Source organism: Podarcis bocagei (assembly GCF_964188305.1).
Source record: "Podarcis bocagei genome assembly, chromosome: 11".
NCBI lineage: Eukaryota > Metazoa > Chordata > Lepidosauria > Squamata > Lacertidae > Podarcis > Podarcis bocagei.
In genome coordinates this window covers 26,789,454-26,812,950 of record NC_138136.1, presented here as the reverse complement: position 1 = coordinate 26,812,950, position 23,497 = coordinate 26,789,454, and the positions used below count along the sequence as shown (strand labels likewise).

The 23,497-nt window shown below is 43.2% G+C and overlaps 1 protein-coding gene across 1 annotated transcript; it reads right to left on the bottom strand.

The window, feature by feature from the left end:
* Positions 1-7,773: 7,773 nt before the first annotated feature.
* Positions 7,774-10,550, bottom strand: LOC308597482 (tigger transposable element-derived protein 1-like). The gene is made up of 2 exons (XM_081213310.1): positions 10,453-10,550; positions 7,774-9,989 (listed from the first exon to the last, which is right to left on the bottom strand). Exon 2 carries the CDS (start codon positions 9,715-9,717, stop codon positions 8,017-8,019), a length of 1,701 nt encoding a protein of 566 aa, XP_081069436.1. The 5' UTR covers positions 9,718-9,989; positions 10,453-10,550; the 3' UTR covers positions 7,774-8,016.
* Positions 10,551-23,497: the final 12,947 nt, after the last annotated feature.

The window sequence follows — 23,497 nt, the reverse complement described above, 5'->3', positions numbered from 1 at the left end:
TTCTTCCACTGCCTCCTGCAGTTTGGTCAAACTCATGTTCGTAGCTTCAAGCACACTGTCCAACCATCTCGCCCTCTATCGTCCCCTTCTCCTTGTGCCCTCCATCTTTCCCAACATCAGGGTTTTTTCCAGGGAGTCTTCTCTTCTCATGAAGTGGCCAAAGTATTGGAGCCTCAGCTTCAAGATCTGTCCTTCCAGTGAGTACTCAGGGCTGATTTCCTTAAGAAGGGATAGGTTTGATCTTCTTGCAGTCCATGGGACTCTCAAGAGTCTTCTCCAGCACCATAATTCAAAAGTATAAATTCTTCAGCAATCAGCCTTCTTTATGGTCCAGCTCTCACTTCCATATATCACTACTGGAAAACCATAGCTTTAATTATACGGACCTTTGTTGGCAAGGTGATGTCTCTGCTTTTTAAGATGCTGTCTAGGTTTGTCATTGCTTTTCTCCCAAGAAGCATGCGTCTTTTAATTTCGTGACTGCTGTCACCATCTGCAGTGATCATAGAGCACAAGAAAGTAAAATCTCTCACTACCTCCATTTCTTCCCCTTCTGTTTGCCAGGAGGTGATGGGACCAGTGGCCATGATCTTAGTTTTTTTGATGTTGAGCTTCAGACTGTAATGGTCTGAACATGGGTATTACTTCCCCTCCATTTAATACTGCTTTGGGATTAGGGGTGGCAGTGTGTGTGGGGGGGTTGATGTCTCTGGGTCCCTTTCAAACAAATGCTGTTCAGTGTGTTTGTTTAGGTTGCAGCTGGGGGGGGGGTATTGTAGGAACCATAAGAATGTACTTCATTCCTTGCCCCATTTTATCAACAGCAGCAATCCCTGTCAAATGAACCAGAAATTCAGTGTTACTCCCTCTGATATTAATTTAGCCAAGCCAGAGAATTTTTGACATTTCTTATCAGTATATGCCAGAGTCTGGTCTGGAATTTGGGGATTGCTCCAGAAATAGGCATCCTTACTTCTTTATCATTTTTGTATTTCTGTATGCTCCCGTTTGCGCCAACATTTTTTAGCAAACATTGTGTATGTGCGAATACACATATAAATAAATGTCCATTTAAATATAGATGTGTACACTGAAAGTAAATAGATATCCTTGCCATTATTTCACTGCTGCATTATTTTCATTACTGCAGTTCTGCACAGCCTGCCACCTGTTTATATATGTAGAGACAAAGACTGCAGATTTTCATTCTCCTGCTCTAATATAATAGTTGGTTTGTTTTGCCTGGAAGCAAGAAGAAATACTAGGAGCTTAGCTATTAGGGGAAGAGGGATTTTATTTAACTTGTTTATAAACTTCTCCAAGAAGCATTGTCCGGCCTCTGAAGAGCTCAACACTTGCCCACACAGGGAGCTGCCTTATGCCAAGGCAGAGCACTGAACCATCTAGTTCAGCATTGTTCCTACAGCAGACAGCAGCTCTCCAGGGTTTCAGGAGAAAATGTTTCCTAGCTCTGTCTGGAGATGCAGCAGATTGAACCTGTCACTTTCTGTATGCAAATAATGTGCTCTACCACCGAGCTGCAGCTATTTCCCTGTAAATTCCACATTTGCACAAACACACCATTCAAATAGTTTATCCTCATATATATTGAGGATATAGCCACTCATGGGGGCTTCTCAAAGAGTCAAACCTCGGTCTTCTCAAAGCCGAAGAGATCATAATGTCTCTAGCCTGACTTGATTACTTAGGTTATGTTCAATATAATCACACACACATTTTTTTAAAAAAATCACTGAAAGATCACTTCTGACACTGTCCACAAAGAGTGCCCCAATCTGGCTGAGCCCTGTGAGTTTATGTAGGGGCTAGCACACTGACTTGCCCTGTGCTTGCCTGGCCCCCTCCTTGAAAATTGGGGGGGGGGGAGGGCTTGGCTCCTCGCCCTTCCACCCCCAGTCCCCAGCCCCAATGCCACCCTGGTGTAGGGAACATTCATTCCTGCAATTTTCATCTGCAGCCTGAAGTGGTGCAATGCAGGAAATGTTTTGTCACGGGGTGTGTTACTTACGTCTGCATTACCCAGCTTGAACTGTGGCCTGCCCCAGTAAAGGACGCTCAGCTAAAGCTGCAATTCTGTAACCAAGAGGGGAACATGGTAGCTATGCATGATACTGTGGAAAAAGTGGATTGGGAGCAGCTCCGCTCCATTTCTCGTAGTACTATAACCCAGGGCCATCCAATGAAGCTGAATGATGGGATGTTCAAGGCAGACAAAAGGAAGTGCAGACCACATAGGCACCTTTGTTTCCATGAGGTATAGTGATGGCCATCAACTTGGATGGTTTTGAAAGGGATTTAGGCAAATGAATGGAGGATGAGGCTACCAGTGGCCATGGGTATATTAATTACTCCCAGCACGGGCAGATCTTGGTAATATTTTGCCCTGTGCGAGGCCATTTGACACAAGCTTGAGTGGGACACAGGCTTGAGTGGGACAGCAGCGTGAGGCTCTAGTAGGGTCCTAGAGCCCTCCTACCTCCTCACAAAGCCTAGTGAGCACTTGTCTGGCTTCAGGAAGGAGGAGAGAGGACTCTGGGACCTTGTCAGAGCCCTCACACCTCCTTCCTAAAGCCAGACAAGCACTCACTAAGCTTTGAGAAGGCACCCTTCTCAGCTGCACACCCAGTGCAATCACACCTCTCGCACTGCCCTAAATCCACCTCTGATCCCAGTACCAGGGGCAGTCACAAGTAAAGCATCCATGACAGATGACCACCCAACCTTTGCTTAAAGACCTCCTGTGAAGGAGAGTCCACCACCTCCCAGGGAAGTCTGTTCTACTGTCGAACAGCTCTCATCATCTGAAAGTTTTTCCTGATTCCCAATTGCTGGGAACCACAACCAAGAGAGGACTACCATGTTCAGGTCCTTCTGACTGACCACACTGAGTACAAGTCTTTGGACTAGATAGGTCTTTGGCCTGACCCAGCAATGTTCCTCTTAAAGTTCTTAAGCTCATTGACCTTAGACACACTCAATCAATGGAACTTATTTCTGAGTAGAAATATTTATTATCATCATCGTCAATAATATTTGTATACTGCTTAATAGGCAAAATCCCAAAGCAGTTTACATAAAACACAGTAAGATATTTTTTTAAAAAAACAACCCAGCAAAATTTATTTAAACCAAGATTACGAAGAAATACAGAGAAGCCATCAGTAGCACATTCAGTTAAATATCAATAAATAATCAATGTAGGATTGAGCTGGAAGCCACATAGGATCTGGGCAATAATGACTTCTGCAATGTCAGGAATTGGGATGTTGATAATTCTCAGCACTGGCATGACAAATAGTTGTCTCATAACTATACTTGGAATCGCACACCTGATCAAATAAACTCACTATCTCTGCTTACAGGTTCAAACTGTTCCCCCCTTTCCCCCAATCTGGTGCCAAACTAGAGTGAAGCAAACATTTTTTCCTCCTAGACATTTCTCCTCCTACTCCATTACAAATTAATCTTGAATGTGACTCCATAAACTTTGCGTAATGTACTAAGAAACTCCCTAGTACTCCATGTGAATTAATTCTCCCGAACTGTGACATATTTGGTTTATTGCTGTTATATTGATTGTCTGGCTGCGCTCTCCGAAAGCAGCTTGCTTGGAATTGCAGCCCACTAGGCAAATAGACCACAAAAAAGGCAAAATGAAACATAAAACGAATTAGAAATAAAAACATCAGACTTAAAAGCATATGATAAATGAGTCAGTGTGGAGCAGCGGCTAGTTGACTCTTGGGCCAGGCTGGCAGGAATTGAAATACCCACACAACCATTACTTTTGGGGGGAAGCCAAAGCCCTGTACAGACCTCTACTCCATCCATGGACTGAATACCTGAAGTGGGGAGCAGGGTCACACTCCGTAGCCCCTGCTCTAACCTCTGTGCAATCAGATCATCTTCAGATGATCATCATTCATTCACCAGCTCCTGCCTTTATTACTGTCAGTCGCCAAGCAACTTAGCACATACTAAAATCATAAGCACAGGCACAAATCATGCATAATATAAACACATTTAAACTGCAGTCCAAATCCCCATTACTGTGAGGTGTTTGGACTGGGTGGAAGCATCCCTCTGCTCACTTCTGATGGCTCAGTTGGCGCAGACCTCCCCTTACCACTTGCTGAACATGCAAGTGGGTAGAGGGTTGGGCATGACTGGTGCAGGGATAGGGCCCAATATTCCTGCCCCCACCTCCGCCCTCCTCCACTGCTGTAAGTTACCAGGTCATTGATGCAGCAATGGCACAACTGTTCTGCAGAGTCCCGGCAGTGGTAGCAGGGAGTTAGGATTGCTCTGCCTCACAAAAACAGGCAATTTGTAAACACACACACAAAGCAACCCGACTCCATTTAACAGCAGCAGAAAGCCTCAACAGCACACCAATAGTGAATAACATTACCGTAGCAAAAACAAAATAAAAAAAATAAAAAAATTCCTTCCAGCAGCATCTTAGAGACCAACTAAGTTTGTTATTGGTATGAGCTTTCATGTGCATGCATACTTCTTCAGACTCCCTATTTTCCAGGGATAGTGCCAGGTTTACAGGAGCCATCCCAGTTTCTGATTTGATCCCGGAATGTCCCGCTTTTCCTTAGGATATCCCTATTTTCATTGGAGAAATGTTCAAAGGTATGGTCAGATGTCCGTATTTTCATCAGAGAAACTTTGGTGGGTATGGGGTTATGCAGCCCCCGAGCCAAGGAGATAAGTAACTATGCAACCTTTTGAAGAAATCTGAAGGCAGCCCTGTCTAAGGAAGTTTTTTAATATTTATTTTTTATGTTTTAAAATGTGTTGGAAACTGCCCAGAGTGGCTGGGGAAACATAGTCAGATGGGTGGGGTGTTATTGTTGTTGTTGAATAGGACATCCCTATTTTCATCAGAGAAATGTTGGAGGGTATGTCATAGTCATAGTCCATCAAAAGCTTGGGGGGGGGAGTCACTTTTCACCTGGTGCGGAAAAGATATCAGTAAAGGTGCCAGGAACATCTCACTGTGGACAGCATTCCACCAATGGGGACTGAAGGTAGGGCTTTGTTGGCTGTGGAATGCCCTCCCTGGGGGAGGCATGTCTGGCACATACTTTTGTGCAGTGCTCACCATGAACACCTCCTTCAATGGCAATGGTGGCCACCTGAGAGGTGCTGCAACTGAGTTCTGGTAAGTTCTGGCTAGGGGGGAAAAAGCCCTGTCTTCAGGCTAGGCCAGGTTTCCTCAACCTCAGCCCTCCAGATGTTTTGAGACTACAATTCCCATCATCCCTGACCACTGGTCCTGCTAGCTAGGGATCATGGGAGTTGTAGGCCATAAAACATCTGGAGGGCTGAGGTTGAGGAAGCCTGGGCTAGGGTTAGGGTTAGGGCTAGGCATTTGGGAAGGTCTGAACAAGGTTTCTCTCTCTGACTTACCAAGTTGTGGTGAAAATAAAATGAAAAAAATCTTTGCAATTTCACCTTGAGATCTTTGGACATTGGTATGAGCTACAAGTTCCATAAATGTGAGGAAGGTCTTTCTTGGTTAAATAATTCCTCCATTGCTCCGTACTTTGAGATAACAGTTGCAATTTGAAGTAGATCATCCAGCACTATTAGCACAACTGACACATATTCATTATGACCTAAAATTAATATATAACTGTCTGCCAGGAAAGCTTTCAAGAGGATTTACTGTGTAGTGAAATTGGCACAAATGATACTTCAGCATTTTGAGGGATCCTTTTCGCAGAGTTCGTCTTATTTTGTTAGATAATGATGACAGCATAATACGTACAAAAGCAAGAAGCACACACATATCACCCTCCAATTTCTGGAAGTGTGTAATGATTTTTTAAAAATGCAGTCAGTTTTAGCTTCATTTCATGCCAGGGAGACTATACCTGTCTTGCTTACTATTGAAGCCATTTCCACACTGCACATTATGCCAGATGGCTTCTAACTTGACAGTAGTTGGATAACCAAATGATTTTGCTCTCAGGAGAAACTTTAAAAAAGAAAGAAAAAGCTTTTAGCACAGCACCAACATCAGAATACAAGATACTTTAAAGCTAAGATTCCTTTTGATCTGCAGCTGTGAAAACCTGGACATCAAACTGAAGAGGCAAATTAGAAATATTTTACCATAGAAAGGTTCCTTCTCCTTACATTTCTTATACTGTGTTTTAATCAGAGCTGTGTGGAAATGGCCTATTAAAATTCTCCACCCTATTTCCAAGAAGAGAATAGGGGGGTGGGATTTCACCAATTTCTCCAAGGGGAGGAGAAATTTTCCACAAGTTTCTCAGGATTGGGACTCTCTGTGGTAGCAGGAGAATGCCTGCATCCACCCCACCCCACCGCAACGTTTTGTTTTTGCAAGTGATAGTGGCAACAATTGTACTTGAAGCCTGGCTATCATTTTACATCCACCACAGTGCCCCAAACTTAGTGTTATTCTGGTGCATTGTATGTGTTGGCAATCAGCAAGGATGGTGGGGGGAATCACCACACAAAAAATGGTGGGAAATATTTGGAGAAAATTGTGTGTAGAGGCCTTCTTATCTAGAGAGAGTAAGTAAAGGAAAACCTCATACATTTTCTTGGCTCAGCTCTAGCTTTTAATTTCTCACTCCCCCGGAAAATTTCATCATATTCTTTTTGTCTATTTTGTGGCAATGTCTCACGGTCAAAGCTGATAGCTATCTATATCCGACCTTGCATTATATCTTGGCTTTTAGGTTTTTATTTCAGGGGACAGGAAAGATGGGAGGGGTGAGAGTGAGCTCTTTATTCAAAGAAACCAAAACAGTGCAAGACTAGCAATTCCAGTACAGTGGGACCTCGGGTTAAGCACTTAATTCGTTCCGGAGGTCCGTTCTTAACCCGAAACTGTTCTTAACCTGAAGCACCACTTTAGCTAATGGGGCCTCCTGCTGCCGCCGCGCCACCGGAGCACAATTTCTGTTCTCATCCTGAAGCAAAGTTCTTAACCTGAGGTACTATTTCTGGGTTAGCAGAGTCTGTAACCTGAAGCGTATGTAACCCAAGGTACCACTGTAACTCTTCCCAGTGGTCTTGCTCCAATGATGCAATTGTGAGGACTGAAGGTCTCTGCTTTCCCACCTCTTCAGGGTCTTTTCCAAGTCTTTTCAGATGATGTGCACAACCAATCTCTGCTCTGCTCTTTTCATTTATTTGTATGTTCTAGGAGACCAGGGGAAGGGAAGTTTGTCGCGGGGGGGGGGGGGGGGAGCCTTCCTGGATTCTTCAGCAGCCTGTCTTAACTCTGCCTCATGGCCAACCTACTCTCCTAATCTCTCTCTCTCATTATATTTTCTGTTTTACAATTTAAAATACTCATTTAAACATCCTTAAAATATAAATGACTTCCCTTCTTCTCTTTCCATGGTTCATTTTGCATATCTTAAAACCCTGCATATTTTACATAAACTAAACCATTCAGTATTCCATTATTATATCCATCAAAACTTATTTACACGGTTGAATTAGTCTTAATGCTGCCAACATTTTTAACTGTACACAATTCCCCCCATTTTCCAATCTCCCAATCTTCTCTAAACGTATGTTCTTCTTCTCTTATTCGGTATGTTAGGTCTGCAAGCTGCGCATATTCTGTCAGCTGAAGTTGCCATTCTTCTTTAGCTGGGACCTCACTTGTTTTCCATTTTTGGGCTAACAAAACACAGGCCACATACAGTGGTGCCCCGCAAGACGAAATTAATTTGTTCCGCAAGTTTTGTCGTCTAGCGAATTTTTCATCTTGCGAATCACGAAATCCCATAGGAATGCATTGAAAATCAATTAATGCGTTCCTATGGTCAAAAAAAGTCCAAACAAAGCCAAATTTGGTACAACAACAGTTTATTAACTGCTCTTTAAAGTCACACATACTGTAAAGAGCAGTTCAAAAACTGAAGGGAAAATAAATTAACTTTATAAACATGACAGAAAAACATTTAAAAATCAACAAAGTGTACAGTACATTTTCTAAGACTCTGGGGGACCACTCGAAGAAGGCTCCTCTTCCACTCTTTGCTTCTTGCTCAAGAACCTGTCCATAGTCTGCTGCTTCATCCGCCTTTTCAGCACCTCCCTGAAAGGCGGCATGACCCTCGTATCAAAAATGTTCCCAACGTCATGTGCCACGTGCTTCTCAGGGTGGTGCTGCTCTGCAAAAGTCTGCACCTCCTTCCACTTCAGGCAAATGTCCCTCAGTTTTTCGGAGGACAGCCGTTGCTCAGTTGCTTCCTCCTCTTCCAGTGAGGCCTGCTCCTGCGCAGCCTCTGCCTGCAGTTCGACCAGCTCCACGGTGGTCAGCTCGTCATCGTGCTCCTCCACCAGCTCGCAGACGTCCTCCTCCGTGACCTCCAGGCCCATGGTCCTCCCCAAGGCAACAATGTCCTGCACCACTGTTGACTCTGGTGCATCAGAGTCACTTGGTGCCACACAGTCCGGCCACAGGCTGCGCCAAGCGCAATTCAAATTTCTCTGGCTGATCCCGTTCCAGGCCGTGGTGATCATCTTCAAGCAGGTGACGATGTCGAAGTGGTCCTTCCAGAATTCCCGCAGGGTGATGGTGGTGCAGTCAGTCACCTCGAAGCATCGCCTGAAAAGCTCCTTGGTGTAGTGTTTTTTGAAATTGGCGATGACCTGCTGATCCATCGGCTGGAGCAGTGGCGTGGTGTTAGGCGGCAGGAACATGATGTTGATGAAGCTGAACTCCTCCAACAAGTCCACCTCAAGGCCTTTAGGATGGGCAGGAGCATTGTCCATCAGAAGCAAAGCCTTCAGCGGCAGGTCGTTGTCCAGCAGGTACTGCTTGACAGCAGGGCCAAAAGCAAGATTGACCCAGTCCACAAACAGCACACGTGTGACCCAAGCCTTGCTGTTGGATCGCCACATGACACTCAGCCGCTCCTTGTCGATCTTGTGTCTCTTGAAGGCCCGTGGGTTCTCCGAGTGGTACACTAGCAGGGGCTTGATCTTCAGGTCGCCGCTTGCGTTGCCACAGAAGAGCAGGGTCAGACGGTCCTTCATGGGCTTGTGGCCAGGCAACTTGGCCTCCTCCTGTGTGATGAAAGTCCTTTTGGGCATCCTCTTCCAAAACAGCCCGGTCTCGTCGCAGTTGAAGACCTGCTGTGGAACGTAGCCCTCCATCTTCACAACCTCCAGGAACTCCGCTGCAAAGTCTTCAGCCGCAGGAACATCAGAACTGGCAGCCTCTCCATGCCTGACCACGCTGTGGATGCCAGATCTTGTCTTGAACCGTTCAAACCAACCTCTGCTTGCCTTGAAGACTTCTGGCTCGCCTGAGGTTCCTGGCTGTTCCTGGATGAGGTCAGCATGCAAGGCCTTGGCCTTCTCGCAAATGACGGCCTCAGACACTGTGTCCCCTGCACGCTGCTTCTCTTCTATCCAGATGAGCAGCAACTTCTCGACCTCCTCCAGAACAGCTGGGCGGTTCTTCACAATCCTGGTGACTCCCTTGGCTGCATCAGTCGCCAGGATCTTCTCCCTCATCTTCAGGATGGTCCCGATGGTTGATGGATTCCTCCCGTACTCCCTGGCGATGTCCGTCACAAGCATTCCGCCGTCGTGCTTCCGGATGATCTCCTTCTTCATTTCCAGCGTCACCTTCTCCTTCTTCCTCTCGCCGGCCACCGCAGCAGCAGTCTTCTTGGGTCCCATGGCAGCACAGCTCTTACCTTCGTAAACTCAGAAAAAGAAAAAAAAATCAGTGATGTGCTTCAAATCCAAAAAATTCAAAAGCACCCAGCCACCCACCACACAGAAATTAAAACCCAGAACCAAGTCCTTGAATCCCAAAAACCCCAACCCAAAATCCAAAATCCAAAACCCCCCAAAAAAGTTTTAAAAGTTTAACTTACCAAATGGATGCAAGAGAAGTTCTGGAAAAGCTTCAACAATCAATCACCGAAGTCTTCAGAAACCTCAAATGGCTGCAATATAAGTTTTGGAAAAGCTTCAAAAATCACCAATGCCTTCGAAAACCTCAACTGTTCCCACAGACACCCACCCACCCACCACACAGAAATTGCAAACCCCTCCCCAACTGCTCCCCAGCCCCTCCCCAACTGCTGCAAACCCCTCCCCAACTGTTCCCCCACCCAGACAAAAAAAAATTTCAAAAAATAACAACATGGCTCAATGGTCCCAGATTCCTGCAGAAACCTCTCCAACTGTTCCCCCAGCCAGCCAGCACTCAGAAATTCAAACTCAGGAAAAAAAAAATTAAAAAAAACCACCTGGCCCAATGGTCACAGAAAATCATAAAAATTCCCAAAAAAGCCCCACAAGCTCCCAAATTATCGCAAACCCCCCCACAACACCAAGTCCTTGAATCCCAAACACCCCAACCCAAAATCCAAATCCCCCCAAAAAAGTTTTAAAAGTTTAACTTACCAAATGGATGCAAGAGAAGTTCTGGAAAAGTTTTGGAAAATCTTCAAAAGTGAGCAAAGTCTGAGAAAAGGCTACAAAACCACGTGCTAACAGTTGCTCCTCGAAGTCGTCGCAACTGCAGCTGTTCAAGCTAAGCACCCTTTGTTTTAACGGTTTTAAGAAAAAGGAAACAAAGTCGCGAGACGTTTTCGTCTTGCGAAGCAAGCCCATAGGGAAATTCGTCTTGCGAGGCAACTCGAAAACGGAAAAACCTTTCGTCTAGCGAGTTTTTTGTCTTGCGAGGCATTCGTCTTGCGAGGTACCACTGTACATCAATAACCTTTTTTGACACCTGGGAATTTCAGCCTGAATTATCCCCAACAGAAAGGACTCTGGGTTTTTTGGGGGGTGGGGAAAGTACTTTGAAACAGTTTTTTCAATTCATTATGGATCATTTCCCGCATGGCCAACCTATTCTCCAGCCTCTGCTTCAGCCTCAGAGTCTGAACTTCAATCTGTCACAGCCGTTTCCTGCTCACTAAACCCTGCTACCTCTCCTGGTTCTGACATATCCTCCTCCCAGTCTGCTACTCCTTCTCCCTCTGACCACTCATTGTCATCCCACTGAGCCTTCTTCCCATGGGGGTTTGCTTGGGGATTCACCAGCCAGTGCCTCCTACATTTCCTCTACATCCAGCCAGTCCATGACACCCTTCTAACCTTATAGATGTTCTCACAGTCTCCAAAACCATTGTTTTGGGGGGATCTCAAGCCTAGGGGTTGCATGCAGCCCTCCAGGTCTTTCTGTATGGTTCACAGGACCCTACCCAGGCCACGCCTCCCACCAACCCTGCTTCACAGCCTCCTTAAGTGTTTTTGTCTGCATGGAATGGGTCCTTGAATGTGCCTTTTGCTTGCATGGATGGAGAACGGAGAGGTGTATGTATACTTAGGAACTTCCCCCTGTGCTCCCAGTCATAGCTGGCACTAGAGCTGCACAGCTTCTTCACATCCACTTCTTGCTCAGCTTCTCTTCCTGAAGGCCTGTAGGTTGTACTTTCCTCTGTATGTGGTTGAGAGAGGGGAGAAGGAGGGTCTATCTATCACCTTCCATTATACTTGGGCACTAATGGCTCCTGTGTTCAACTGCCTTGAACTTCCAAGCATCTAAGTGGCTCCTAATGTACAGTCTCCCTGGCCCCTCTGGCAAGCCTATGACAAACCATTTCTTTATACTGCCGATCAACATATGTCTTCGGCAGCAGAAAAGAATTATCTGCGCTTGAAATAGAACATAATCGGTTTTAATGCTAGAAATTCATTCCCACCGCTATTAGCTGTTGTTGTTTCCCTCCAGGGCAATGCACAGTATCAGGCCAACAGCACAGAGCTGGATTATTTGGGGCAAGCATTCTTATGGGATTGCTGCTAGCTGCGCTTCTAAATCTCTTCCTTACCTATCAACAAAATGCCTTTTGACATTCTACTCTAATTTCACATGATGCCGAATCAGATGTCATAGATGATAGAGGAGGCTCGGCAGAAGGTGTAATTTCCACCCTCGCTTTGCAGGGAATGAGATAGCGAGGCTCCGAAGAAGTGCATATGCATGCATGTAAATTGCTGCAAATGGAAACTCCATTTACTTTAAACATTTAATTTGTGAAAAATTGGCAATGAATGACTACAAATCGATCTCTTCCCATTCCTTTGTGAGGCTATTGACAAGCAGAGTGGTTTGAATTACTCGGTGCAGCAAAGTCAAAGCGCAGATGAAAATGCAAAAAATATCATAGCTGTGCTGATTTCCAGGCGGGTGTAACTTCGAAGGTTGCCTACAGCACAGAAGCTGCACACAATATTGGCAGCCAAGTTGTGCCACGGTGGGCTCAGAAAATAAGCCATTGTGGCACATCAAAGACAGAATGAAGCAATAGCATCCTTGGGTTGGGTTAAAGGTTGGCGGTTCGAATCCCTGTGACGGGGTGAGCTCCTGTTGTTTGGTTCCAGCTCCTGCCAACCTAGCAGTTTGAAAGCACGTCCAGCAGGAAAGTAAATGGCATTTCCGTGCGCTGCTCTGGTTTCGCCAGAAGCAGCTTAGTCATGCTGGCTACATGACCTGGAAAAACTGTCTGCGGACAAACATTGGCTCCCTCGGCCAGTAAAGTGAGATGAGCGCTGCAACCCCAGAGTCATTCGTGACTGGATTTAACTGTCAGGGGTTCTTTACCTTTACCCCATATACACCTATCCACTGCACCCCATATACAGCCATACACTGCACTCGGAAAGAGAGCATCTCCTGAACATACCTGATGCCCATTCCTTCTATTATTATTAATAATAATTTTTTATAGATTTTTTAAAGAAAGAAACAATAATGCAACAACATTTCAGATTTTACGATCAGTCAACCTAGGATTTCCCCTCCCTCCCTCCATGATTTCCCAAAAATTTCAATTCATGCTGCATACTCCATGCCTTCACTTCTGCAAGAAACAAAAAAACAAAACTCCACTGTCCTTTCCCCTGCTGTTCTCAGTCAAATCCTATTTGCGTCTTAGAGATCCATTCCATACAAAGGGGGCCTTTAGTATGCCCTCCGATTACATATCAGGCACCATTCCTATTGCCATTTGTATTCGAAACTGCTTTTACATATGAAAATGTTTGAATGGTTTTATGTATAAAAGCATGTTTGTTTGGTTCTTAAATGTTCTATTTGGTTTTTTATATATAAATGAACTTGTGCAACTGTTTTTACTGCTCAGGTTTTATTGTGCAGTTGCTTAAATATGTTATATGGGAAGTGATTCATAAATGGAATCAAATAAACAAAGAAAGCAAACAAGCTGAGTCAGGGCAGAGATCCTGACCTTTTCATTTGGGCTGGGTTGTTACTTGTGCCTCTTTCTTCCATTTAAATAAATCTGCCCTGATCTAGCTAGCAAGTAGCGATCTACACATAGATGCACGTTGGAGGGGCATAGATGTCAACTTTTCCCTTTTCTTGTGAGGAATCCTATTCGGAATAAGGGAATTTCCCTTAAAAAAAGGGAAACGTTGACAGCTATGGGTGTATGTGTCTCTAGGTGGGTTTTGTGCAAACTGCGTGTGCAAAGTACATTTCCCTCATTCTGATCCTGCAGCTGTAAATTTAGTCTGGGTTTCCCATACAGGCACGATTCACCTGTAATTATTGTTCTGGGAACCTCTTTTGAAAGTCACCTGCTTTCTCCTTGCAACCTGACCTGTGGCAGGATAATGCTGGTAGAGGATGCTTTGGTGCACAGGATTAGACTTTGTAGCCTTTTGGTGCGTTCTGATGTTATCCTATGAAACAAGTGTATATGATGTATTTGTGGCTTCTCCACTTATTTCTTAGTACTTGCCTGTGTCCTCTATTTTCTTTAAAAAAAACATGAGGTAGAAATTCAATATCAAGAACTGATTATTTTCCAGTGTACAAAGTTCAGGCTTAAAGATACAGGATTCCCCCCTCCCTCCTTGACATTGCTTTTATCAGTAAAGGGCATTTACGAAACACTCAAAGAAAACCTTGGGGGGAAACATTAAACTGGGACTCAAAGCAGAGATGACTTTCAAAGACACAATGCATTTCAAAACAGATCTGGGACTTCAGAAGGCAAAAAGGTAGGAAATTATATACACTGCAACTTACAGCAGTAAGGATGCTGCTACGAGTTCTTCAGATGACAAGGAAGGTGGCTGGGGGTACAAAGCAGATGGTATATTCTAAATTTTGGACTACCTACTGGGCCAAGATTGGCCACAGGTTGGAGGTTCCCCTATCCTCTCAGCTACATTATTATTATGATTTATTAAATTTGTATACCCTCAGATCTCAGGGTGGTCAAATGCATTGGGACCATTGGAGTTTTGTGAGCACGTCCACAAAATGCCAAGAGGACTTCAAGGATGCCCTCCCCCCACTTGTTTTCTCTTCCACTTCTTTCAACAAGGTATTTTTTATTTTTGGTCATGCTTCTAATAATAATAATAATAATAATAATAATAATAATAATAATAATAATAATAATACTTTTAGATTCAGGTAGGTAGCCGTGTTGGTCTGACACAGTCAAAATAAATAAATAAATTGTCCAGTAGCACCTTAGAGACCAACTAAGTTTGTTCTGGGTATAAGCTTTTGTCTGCATGCACACTTCTTCATCTGAAGTGTGTATCTGAAGAAGTGTGCATGCACACGAAAGCTTATACCCAGAACAAACTTAGTCGGTATCTAAGGTGCTACTGAACAATTTTTTTATTAATAATACTTTTATTACTTATATCCCGACCATCTGGCTGGGTTTGCCTAGCCACTCTGGGCTGCTTACAGCACATATAAAAACATAATAGAACATCAAACATTAAAAAACAGAATATCTTATGCAGACAATAAATAAACCAATAATAGCTACTCCCTTCCGCTTATGGGTTGGAAGAGGAGAGTGGACAAGGGAAGGGTGAACTTTAAAAGGCAGGTGGAGGAAAGACCCCTGAGAGTCCAGAAGTGGCCAGCGAAAAGAGAATCTATTTCCTTCTGTGGAATCATAAACTGGACCATAAAGTCCATAATTACCCAGCAGGATGTGAGATGCACAGCATCATCTGCAGCCTTAGACACAGAGAAAGACCTATGTCCAATGGGTTTGCAATCCAAGCAGAGTGGAGTTCAGCCATCCTTGAGATCTACCCTCTTCAGAAATAGGCATAGTTGGCACACCAACATAAGCTGAGCAAAATTGCTCTTGGCAACAGCCATCTAGGAACAACACTAGTGTCAGCGGGCCCCAAACTGCTAACCAGATCTTTCAAGAGGAATGCAATGGAACAGGCTGATACTCTACTAGCTTACCACCTGCTTTCCTTCACTTCTTTCTTGAGTGCCCTATTGGCTTCTAACAGGTGACCAAGCCATGGAAGAACTCTACTGCCCTATCTAGAGAAATTATCCAGTGTGGGCTGCCTTGTTAGTCCTAGCTGGGCTTAGTTGTAAGCACCAAAAAGTGATCACAAGCATTTTTAGAGAACCAATTATATTCATAACCAGCCACATGGCCCTGTATTTTATGAGTTTAGGGTGTTTTAGTGGTTTTTATTGTATTTTGGGTGTACACTGTCACTAAGTGTTTTTCTTGGAAGTTGGCAGTTTCCCTTTAAATAGATGAAAATTCTGATAGGTAACTTTCAAGCGTGAAGAGTCCCTCTCTCCCTTTGGGAACTTCACAGATAAGAATTAATGAGCATTTAATATATTTATAGTCCTTTTATTACAGCATCATGTTGCAAGCACAAATATACAACTCTACACAAGGAGGCAGTTAGCTACTCTAAACCTTCCTTCCGACATCTGCAGCAATTAAGGTACCAATGGGAAGTTCCTCCCTCCCTCTGCCTCCTTTGCTCTCTGATACGTTCGGACCTTCGAGTCCATTATGAGGGGGGGGGCACCCATGCTCTCAAGTGATGTCACAACTAGCTGCCCCCTCCCTTCTGGTTCCCTTGTCATTATCTCTTAACTGGGTAACTCCTCCCTGCTTTGAAGCTTCAGAGAACTTAGTAAAAGCTAAGTTCTCTAAGTTCTCTAAGTTCCTTTTCTTCTAAAAATCTATATATGTTATGTATGAAATATATTGGCTTAAATGTAATTATGCAAAGGATTTAGAAAGTAAGAAATGTTAGATTCTTATGTTAGATTCTTATTTCATTGATGGTGTGTGAGAAGGTGAACCCAAGATCTTTTTAAGATAAAAATTAAAGACCATGCACCATCTGCTTTAGCCATCTGTTTTGCAGTGAATAGGGCAACAGGGGCCAAAGGTTATCTGGTAATTAAGGTGCCTGGTCGAGGTAAATGTAAGATATATGGCTACTTGTTTGCCATTTATAGATAGAAGGAAATATAGCTCTTTGTCTCCCATAAAAGGTAATAGGAAATGGGTGTATCTTTTATGATTGGTTCTAGCAAACAGCCAATAGGAATTTCAACCAGGCCGATTGGACAGAGACAGCCAAAGGAGGAGCAAGGGGGCTGGGCTGAGGGAATATAAGTGCTGGCCATCAGGGCTGGAAGGGCAGAGCTTTGGTATCCATATACCACTGTGTCTATCATTTATTTGTCTGACAAATAAATTATTAATTTCTCTATTGCTGTGTTGAATATTTCATTCCAGCTAAGCGTTAACCACAAGCAGGGTGCTACTGTTCCTTTCTCCACAACTGTAGCTCTGTGTGGACAGGAATCCCCTAACAACTCTCAACACCCTGAACAAACTGCCCCTATTCCCCTTCCAGAGCTACAATTCTCAGAATTCCCTTGGAAGAGGGACGAACTGTTAAACCACTCTGAGAATTGTAACCTTGTGAGGGGAATTGGAGTATCTTAAAAATTCTTGGAACCTTTAACAAATTACAGTTCTCATAATTATTTGGATGAAGCCAGTTTGGCTGATGGCTAGCTGGGAGAGGTTCCTTGGACTCCACAACTGCACTGCTGTGGGGGACAAGCCCCTCTTGAAATGACCATGCTGTAAGACCGGGACTCCCTCCATGCAGACTGAAGGCGTAAATAGGTGAACAAACCATATTTCTTAAAACTACGACAGTCTCTGCTGTGTCTCAATTCTCCAAAGGAACACAGACCCTGGGTGAGTGTTTGGAGACCCCTGGAGCCTTGCAGAGTGAGGGGGTGGCACATGACTTTTGTAAGAGCACACTGCTGTTGGGGACTAATTTGGATTGCATTGTTATCTAGAGTGAGACGTATCTGGTGGTGGCAAGAGGCTGAGTGTTGCACCATGTTTTCAGCAACAATGAAAGATGTATCAAAGACCTGTGCTTTTCTCTTGCAGACGGGGGGAAAAAAACAGCTGCAGGCACCAAAAGAAGTAGTCCCTGGAATGCAATTAAGCTCAATCGCCTCCTAATGTATTCTATACCCTTTACAGCCATTACATTTCCAATGTAATGCATTACTTAAAGTAACAATTATCAAGTGATTTGAATTGCTTCCTCGCAAGATGTTACAATCAGAAGAATACTATTTACATATAAACTATCGAGAAATAGTGCTTCAAAATGCAAAGGTAGACAAATGGATTTAATTTTATCTTCTGTCTAGAAGCAATTATGCCATGCAAATGAGCCCATACCTGATCTTGAACAACAGTTGTGACACCAGGGCTCCCCTAAAGAGGGATTATGAATGACAGGCAATGCAGGGTGGGTGAAATAAAAAAATTGGACCTGAATTTTCCCTTTGGAAGCAATGTTATCTATTGTTAGTTGATGGAGTAATTCCTAAGGTTATTAGTTCCTGTTAAATAGAATGGATTTATAATATTTTGAAGTAAGTATTTCATGAGACGTCAGAGTTTCAGTTGGCCCATCCATAGGAGCCAACTCTCGGAAGTTGTGGGTGCTTGGGCACCCACAATAATATAATTGTGGGGACTGGGAACCCACAAAATCAACAAGAAAAGCCGGTAGGCAGCAGTGGTGCTACCTCTGAGGGAAAAGAAGTTCAGCTTTGCCCTCTGCAGCCAGCCAGCGAGGCACCATTTCCCGGGTGGGGGGGGGGACTTGGATGTGGAGGCAGAGTCTCTCTGCCTCTGAGTCTGAGCCCCTCCCATGGGAAAGGGTGCCTTGCTGGCTATGGATAGGAAGGAGGAAGAGGAATTTCAGGCCACCACAACTTCTGCTTTGTGGCAGTGGGCACCCACAATCCCGAGGGTGAGATGGCACCCCTGGGCCCATCCATCATAGGTGACTCCAGTATCTAGTCAACATAGAGGTGGAGTTTTCAACAGAAAGCTAGTGCTTTTGAGTTTCATGGCTGCAATTGGCCAGCAGCTATCATTTCCGTTAATTTTCCTTTTCCTTTTGCTAAGTGTTATTTCGCTTAATTATTCACTTTGCAAAGAAGAATAACTTAAGCTTGCTATGTAATCATTATACTGGGGACCCCAATTCTTCAATTTAATCGCTAGCTATTAGTTTTTTGTTTCTTTGTTTTCTCCCCACTGAAAATTACAAACATTTTGAGATTTGCCTCAACTGGTTTTCTCTTCCCTACACCCTTGCAGCTGAAAAGGCTTCCCCCACCTGTATAATTCCATAAATTATCAGTGTAACATGATGTATGTGGGTACATGTAAACAATCCTTTGACCCACAGGATCTGTTTGGTCACTCCTGGTGAAGGAAATGGAGACAGGTTGTTGGGATAATCCAGGAACTGAGAATGGGCAACTGGAAGAAAAGATGTCTGAAAGAATGTTGATGCTACAAGGTGTTTAGTCGAATTTCCTTGTGACTCTGGCACGTTGAGATATTGAGGATGAACACTGTGTGGCCTCTTCGTTTATAAATCTGTCGTTGTTAATTGCACATGGAGTTCTTAAAAATCTTAAATACATCCCTGAACATTTACTATAAGGGGCAACCTAGATGTGTTGGTGGACACATGTATCTTTGAAAGTGTTGATTTATTGGATATGTATCCTTTGTCCAGTATCATATGTTCTTGCTTGGATTTAATTACTAAATTAGTTGAATGTAAAGAAAACTGTTTTGCTGAGAAAATTGAATTTCCTAACGGAGTTGAATGCTGCCTGCCTTCCAAACATGGAATCAGTATATTTGAAGGTTAGTCAAAGATGCAGAACTTCCAGCGCAAGCTGGGCTAATGTTTGGAGTGCTAGTTAAATTTTTAAAATGGTTTTCGTCTGGCCATGTTGAAATCTCATACACCAGCTATTCTTGTGGCAGTTCTCACATGAATCTTATATATTTCAAGAGAGCAGATGTTTTCGTGTGATATCACATATCTTATAGATTCAGTTCATCTGCATTCAGAATTATGATACATATTTTGGTTTGGCTACATTATCTTTTTGCTCAGACACAAAATCACCAAGCAAAATATCTACTTTATAGGACTCAGATTTTAAAGAAAAAATAGGGGGGAATAAGAACATACAAATTGAGTTTCTAAGTTCTGTTACTGTATCACCCTAGAAATACAAGTGCAAAATAGAAATTATTAAAATAATGCCACAATGCTGCTCTGTTTTTTGCACATGTACACACACACACACACACACACACACACACACACACAGAGAGAGAGAGAACACAAGGTTGTATTAAAAGCAGAGCATGGTTGCTAAGAAACAACTAGGTTCTCCTTTAAAGAATTCTGCTAAAAGAAGTAGGTTTCTTCATTTTCTCAGTCTAAGCAATGTCTCTGTTTACAAGGATGCTTAAGTGAATGTTTTGCGGGGGTTTCCTGAAACAGGATACTTCATCTTGAAAGATTGTCCTTTATTCCATGGCATCACAATTCCGCAGAGTACAATGGAAGCATCTTCTTTGGAACTGAAGTGTTTTGAAAGAACCACCATCAAGGCATCACAACCCCCCCTTGGCATGACACCGCGGCACTTCTTAATCACAGAAGTGCATTGGGACCGTTTCCTTCCTACATTTTTCTCGATTTCATTCCCCGTGTGTGAGATGCAACATGAATGTGAGCAAAATACGTTAGAACAATATGTTCTTTTTAAAATCCGTCTCCAACATGACTAGGCTTCTAGGTGTTTGTTTTAAAGCAGCCTCCCCCAACTTGGTGCCCTCCAGATATGTTGAAGAACAACTAGGAGCAGGGGGAGTGAGACTCATTTTGCCTCTTGAGAAAGCATACCTTATCTAGGTTGGGTGGCATCAGGAAGCGGTAATAATGATGGCAGGATCCAGTGAGATCTCATGAGATTTTGGTGAGATCTTGTGAGATTTCATGGGAGGTTGGCGCTGATGCCACAGCCACTTGTCCACTGTTGATGGAGGCAGTGAGGTGCCCACAGAGGCAACATCTCAGGGGCTTCCTCCACCTGATATGGCAGCTTCACTCTGCCTCATGGGTGGAGCAGCCTTGACAAAGAATAGATGAAGCTGTCAATTTTGCTTTCTCTCACTTTCTCATGATTTTTCTACTCCCTGAGTTCAGTTCTCCACATTTCTGTATCAGTTTACAATTTCTTAAGTCCTCATGAGAACTCATCAGCGTTTTAGTGTGAATTTTCCTTGACATACACATTTTTAGATTCAACAGCCCCCAACGCACACATTTTTTACAATGAATTTTCTCTTTCTTTCTTTCTTTCTTTCTTTCTTTCTTTCTTTCTTTCTTTCTCCCTTCTCATGCACACCTTCCCCAATATGCACATATTTTTTTTTTGCATATCGTTTGGTCAGAAAACTTCATTGCAACATTTGGAGAAGTATGAATTTCAAAGGACAACTGAATTTTGCGTATTGTTTTGGGAAGCCAAACCTAACTTCTTCCCCATCCCTAACTACAACTCATGTCGGCAACAGCCAGGGATCATGGGAGCTGTCATTTAAAACATCTGGAAGGCTTCTCTATGTGGGAAGAGGCTATTTGAAACCTTTGGCAGCTGTCCAGGAAGAGAGAACTTATTGCTGCAATTTCCAGTGAATTTATTTCAAGATGAACTGACTGCCATTATGGGTTTATCGAATGTTTAAATGCTATTGTTGATGTTGCATGCAAAGAGCTGTAATGCTTTGTACAGGTGCAGAAGCATTCATTTGTACTCTTTCAGGGCTAACTGTGCATGGCGCCACATTTCATTTCCCCTCTTTATTTTGTAAAATTCAGATAAAAGCAACAGCAGTGTATATGGTCTTTTATCATCTTGACGTTTTTCATTCCAAAGCGCAAGGAGGAATGGCAAATCTATCCGGAGAATGGTTATTGATCGGCAGTCCTTCTTAAACTCAAATATAATAGGTAATCTTCATATTATATTGAATCAACTTATTCATGTATGGTATATGCGTTTACTTTTGCCAATGTAGATGGCTCAGTTGTAGATGAAGTGCCTTTAAAATGAGCAAGAACTTCCTCTCCAGGCCTAATAGCAGTTTCAAAACAGTGAGGACTATTTACTGTAGTGGCAAAAAGGAAAGGGTGAAACTAATGGTGCTAAATTCTCAAGAATAATCTTTTGGAGAATATTCTCGAGAATATTCTCATTCTCGAGAATATTCCCCAGAGAATATTCTCACCTCACATCACTAAGTGAAACTCTCTCTTTCTCTGCTAAGAACCACACCTCCAGTTCTCCCTCTCTTCTCTTCTCTGCTTTTGTTTTGGGTTCATTTTTCACGTTAGATTTAATGAGCAAACAATCTGCGCATGTGTGTACACAAGTATCTGAGCTGTACACATCTAATGTTCAACAACATGCAGTGGCTGACCGGGTCTAAAAATATTGGTTGCCAGGAGACAACTATAAGGCTATCATTTAATTTTTATGATAAATAAATAAAATTTTCAAAAAATACATAAGTGGAAAAGGTACAATTAATTTTTTATGAAATAAATGTATATATCTATTTAGTAATTACAGTGTACATATGTACATATATTGTACATATTACTGGCAGTATACAGTAGACACCAAATGTAAATACAGATAGATATAATTGAATTTTAAAATTATTACGAGGATTTTATTATATTGGAACTTCTATTTTCAAGCTACTAAAAATATATATCAAGCATATTGTCTAATGTATAAGGGGCCCCACTTGCCATTGGGCAAGCTGACACCCTGGTCAGTCCGCCACTGTCAACATGTGTGCAGTTGAGCTGAGCAAATGTACACTCTTTCACTCAAACACTTTCACATGTGCCTCTCTTTAGTGAACAATTTGCTGGTTTAGATATTATGGGTGTTGAGGACCGTACTTAACAAAAGAAATCATGCTGACCTCCAAGACAAACACACATACACTTTTGCTTCAATATTTCTTGTACGATGTGTGATCTTTCTCACACATTCACAAACACACAAAGGGGGAGTGCTGTTGTGCCTATGGGGCACAATTTCTGCACACTAGCACACAGACCACATGTTAAAAGGCAGTGTGCAATCCTGCTTCTCCTTCCCATATTTGTGAACATGTGAGGAAAATAATCTGAACGACCTTCCTGAAACACTGTTGTAAAACTGTCCACAGTGGTAGTTCACTTTTATACCTCAATGGGGGAGGTAAAAAGGTAAAGGTAAAGGACCCCTGGACGGTTAATTCCAGTCAAAGGCGACTATGGAGTTGCAGCATTCATCTCACTTTCAGGCTGAGGAAGCCAGCGTTTGTCCACAGACAGCTTTCTGGGTCATGTGGCCAGCATGACTAAACCACTTCTAGCACAATGGAACACCGTGACAGAAACCAGAGCACACAGAAACACCGTTTACCTTCCTGCCTAAGCAGTACCTATTTATCTACTTGCACTTCGTGTTTTCAAACTGCTAGGTTGGCAGGAGCTGGTTGGCAGGAGCTAGGTTGGCAGGAGCTCACCCCATCATGGGGATTTGAACCGCCGGCCTTCTGATCGGCAAGCCCAAGAGGCTCAGTGGTTTAGACCACAGTGCCACCAATGGGAAGGAATCTGGTTGTGTTAGTGCAAACTCTTCCCATCATAGTGTTTAAGGAATGCATTGCCTCTCTTTAAAGCTAGCTGTTTATTTTGTTGATACAAGTAACTCCAGGAAGTGAATTTAATGGGGTTTGTTGGCTTTGGTGAAGACTATTGCTGGGGAAATAGACTCGCACACCTGGATACACGTGGGGAAACTGGCCATTGTTTCTGCAATACACTAGAGCGGCAGGATTTAATACACACTTCTGGCCTATCGCACTTGGCTCATCAAATCTTTATTTAGAAAATAACAAGAAGGGCTCATATTTTTGTTCTACTTATCTAAGCTTTATTATTCTGTCTGCTCCCCAAGAGTCATTTCTGGGAATCCTTCCAAGAGCGTGAGAGACCATCTGTGGGCCTTAGTGCACTATAAACAAAGAGGATGATCTCAAGAAGAGCTACTGTGTGATAAGACCAACGGAGATTTATATAAACAAACTCAACAGTTTGGCTTGGAGTACTTGTTAGGCTGCAACTAGGCTGTGACTGACAAAGAGTGGCTGACTCATTTAAAATTTCTAATTGC

Coding starts and splice junctions, on each gene's coding strand:
- LOC308597482 (XM_081213310.1), bottom strand. CDS start 9,717: ATGGGACCCAAGAAGACTGCTGCTGCGGTGGCCGGCGAGAGGAAGAAG.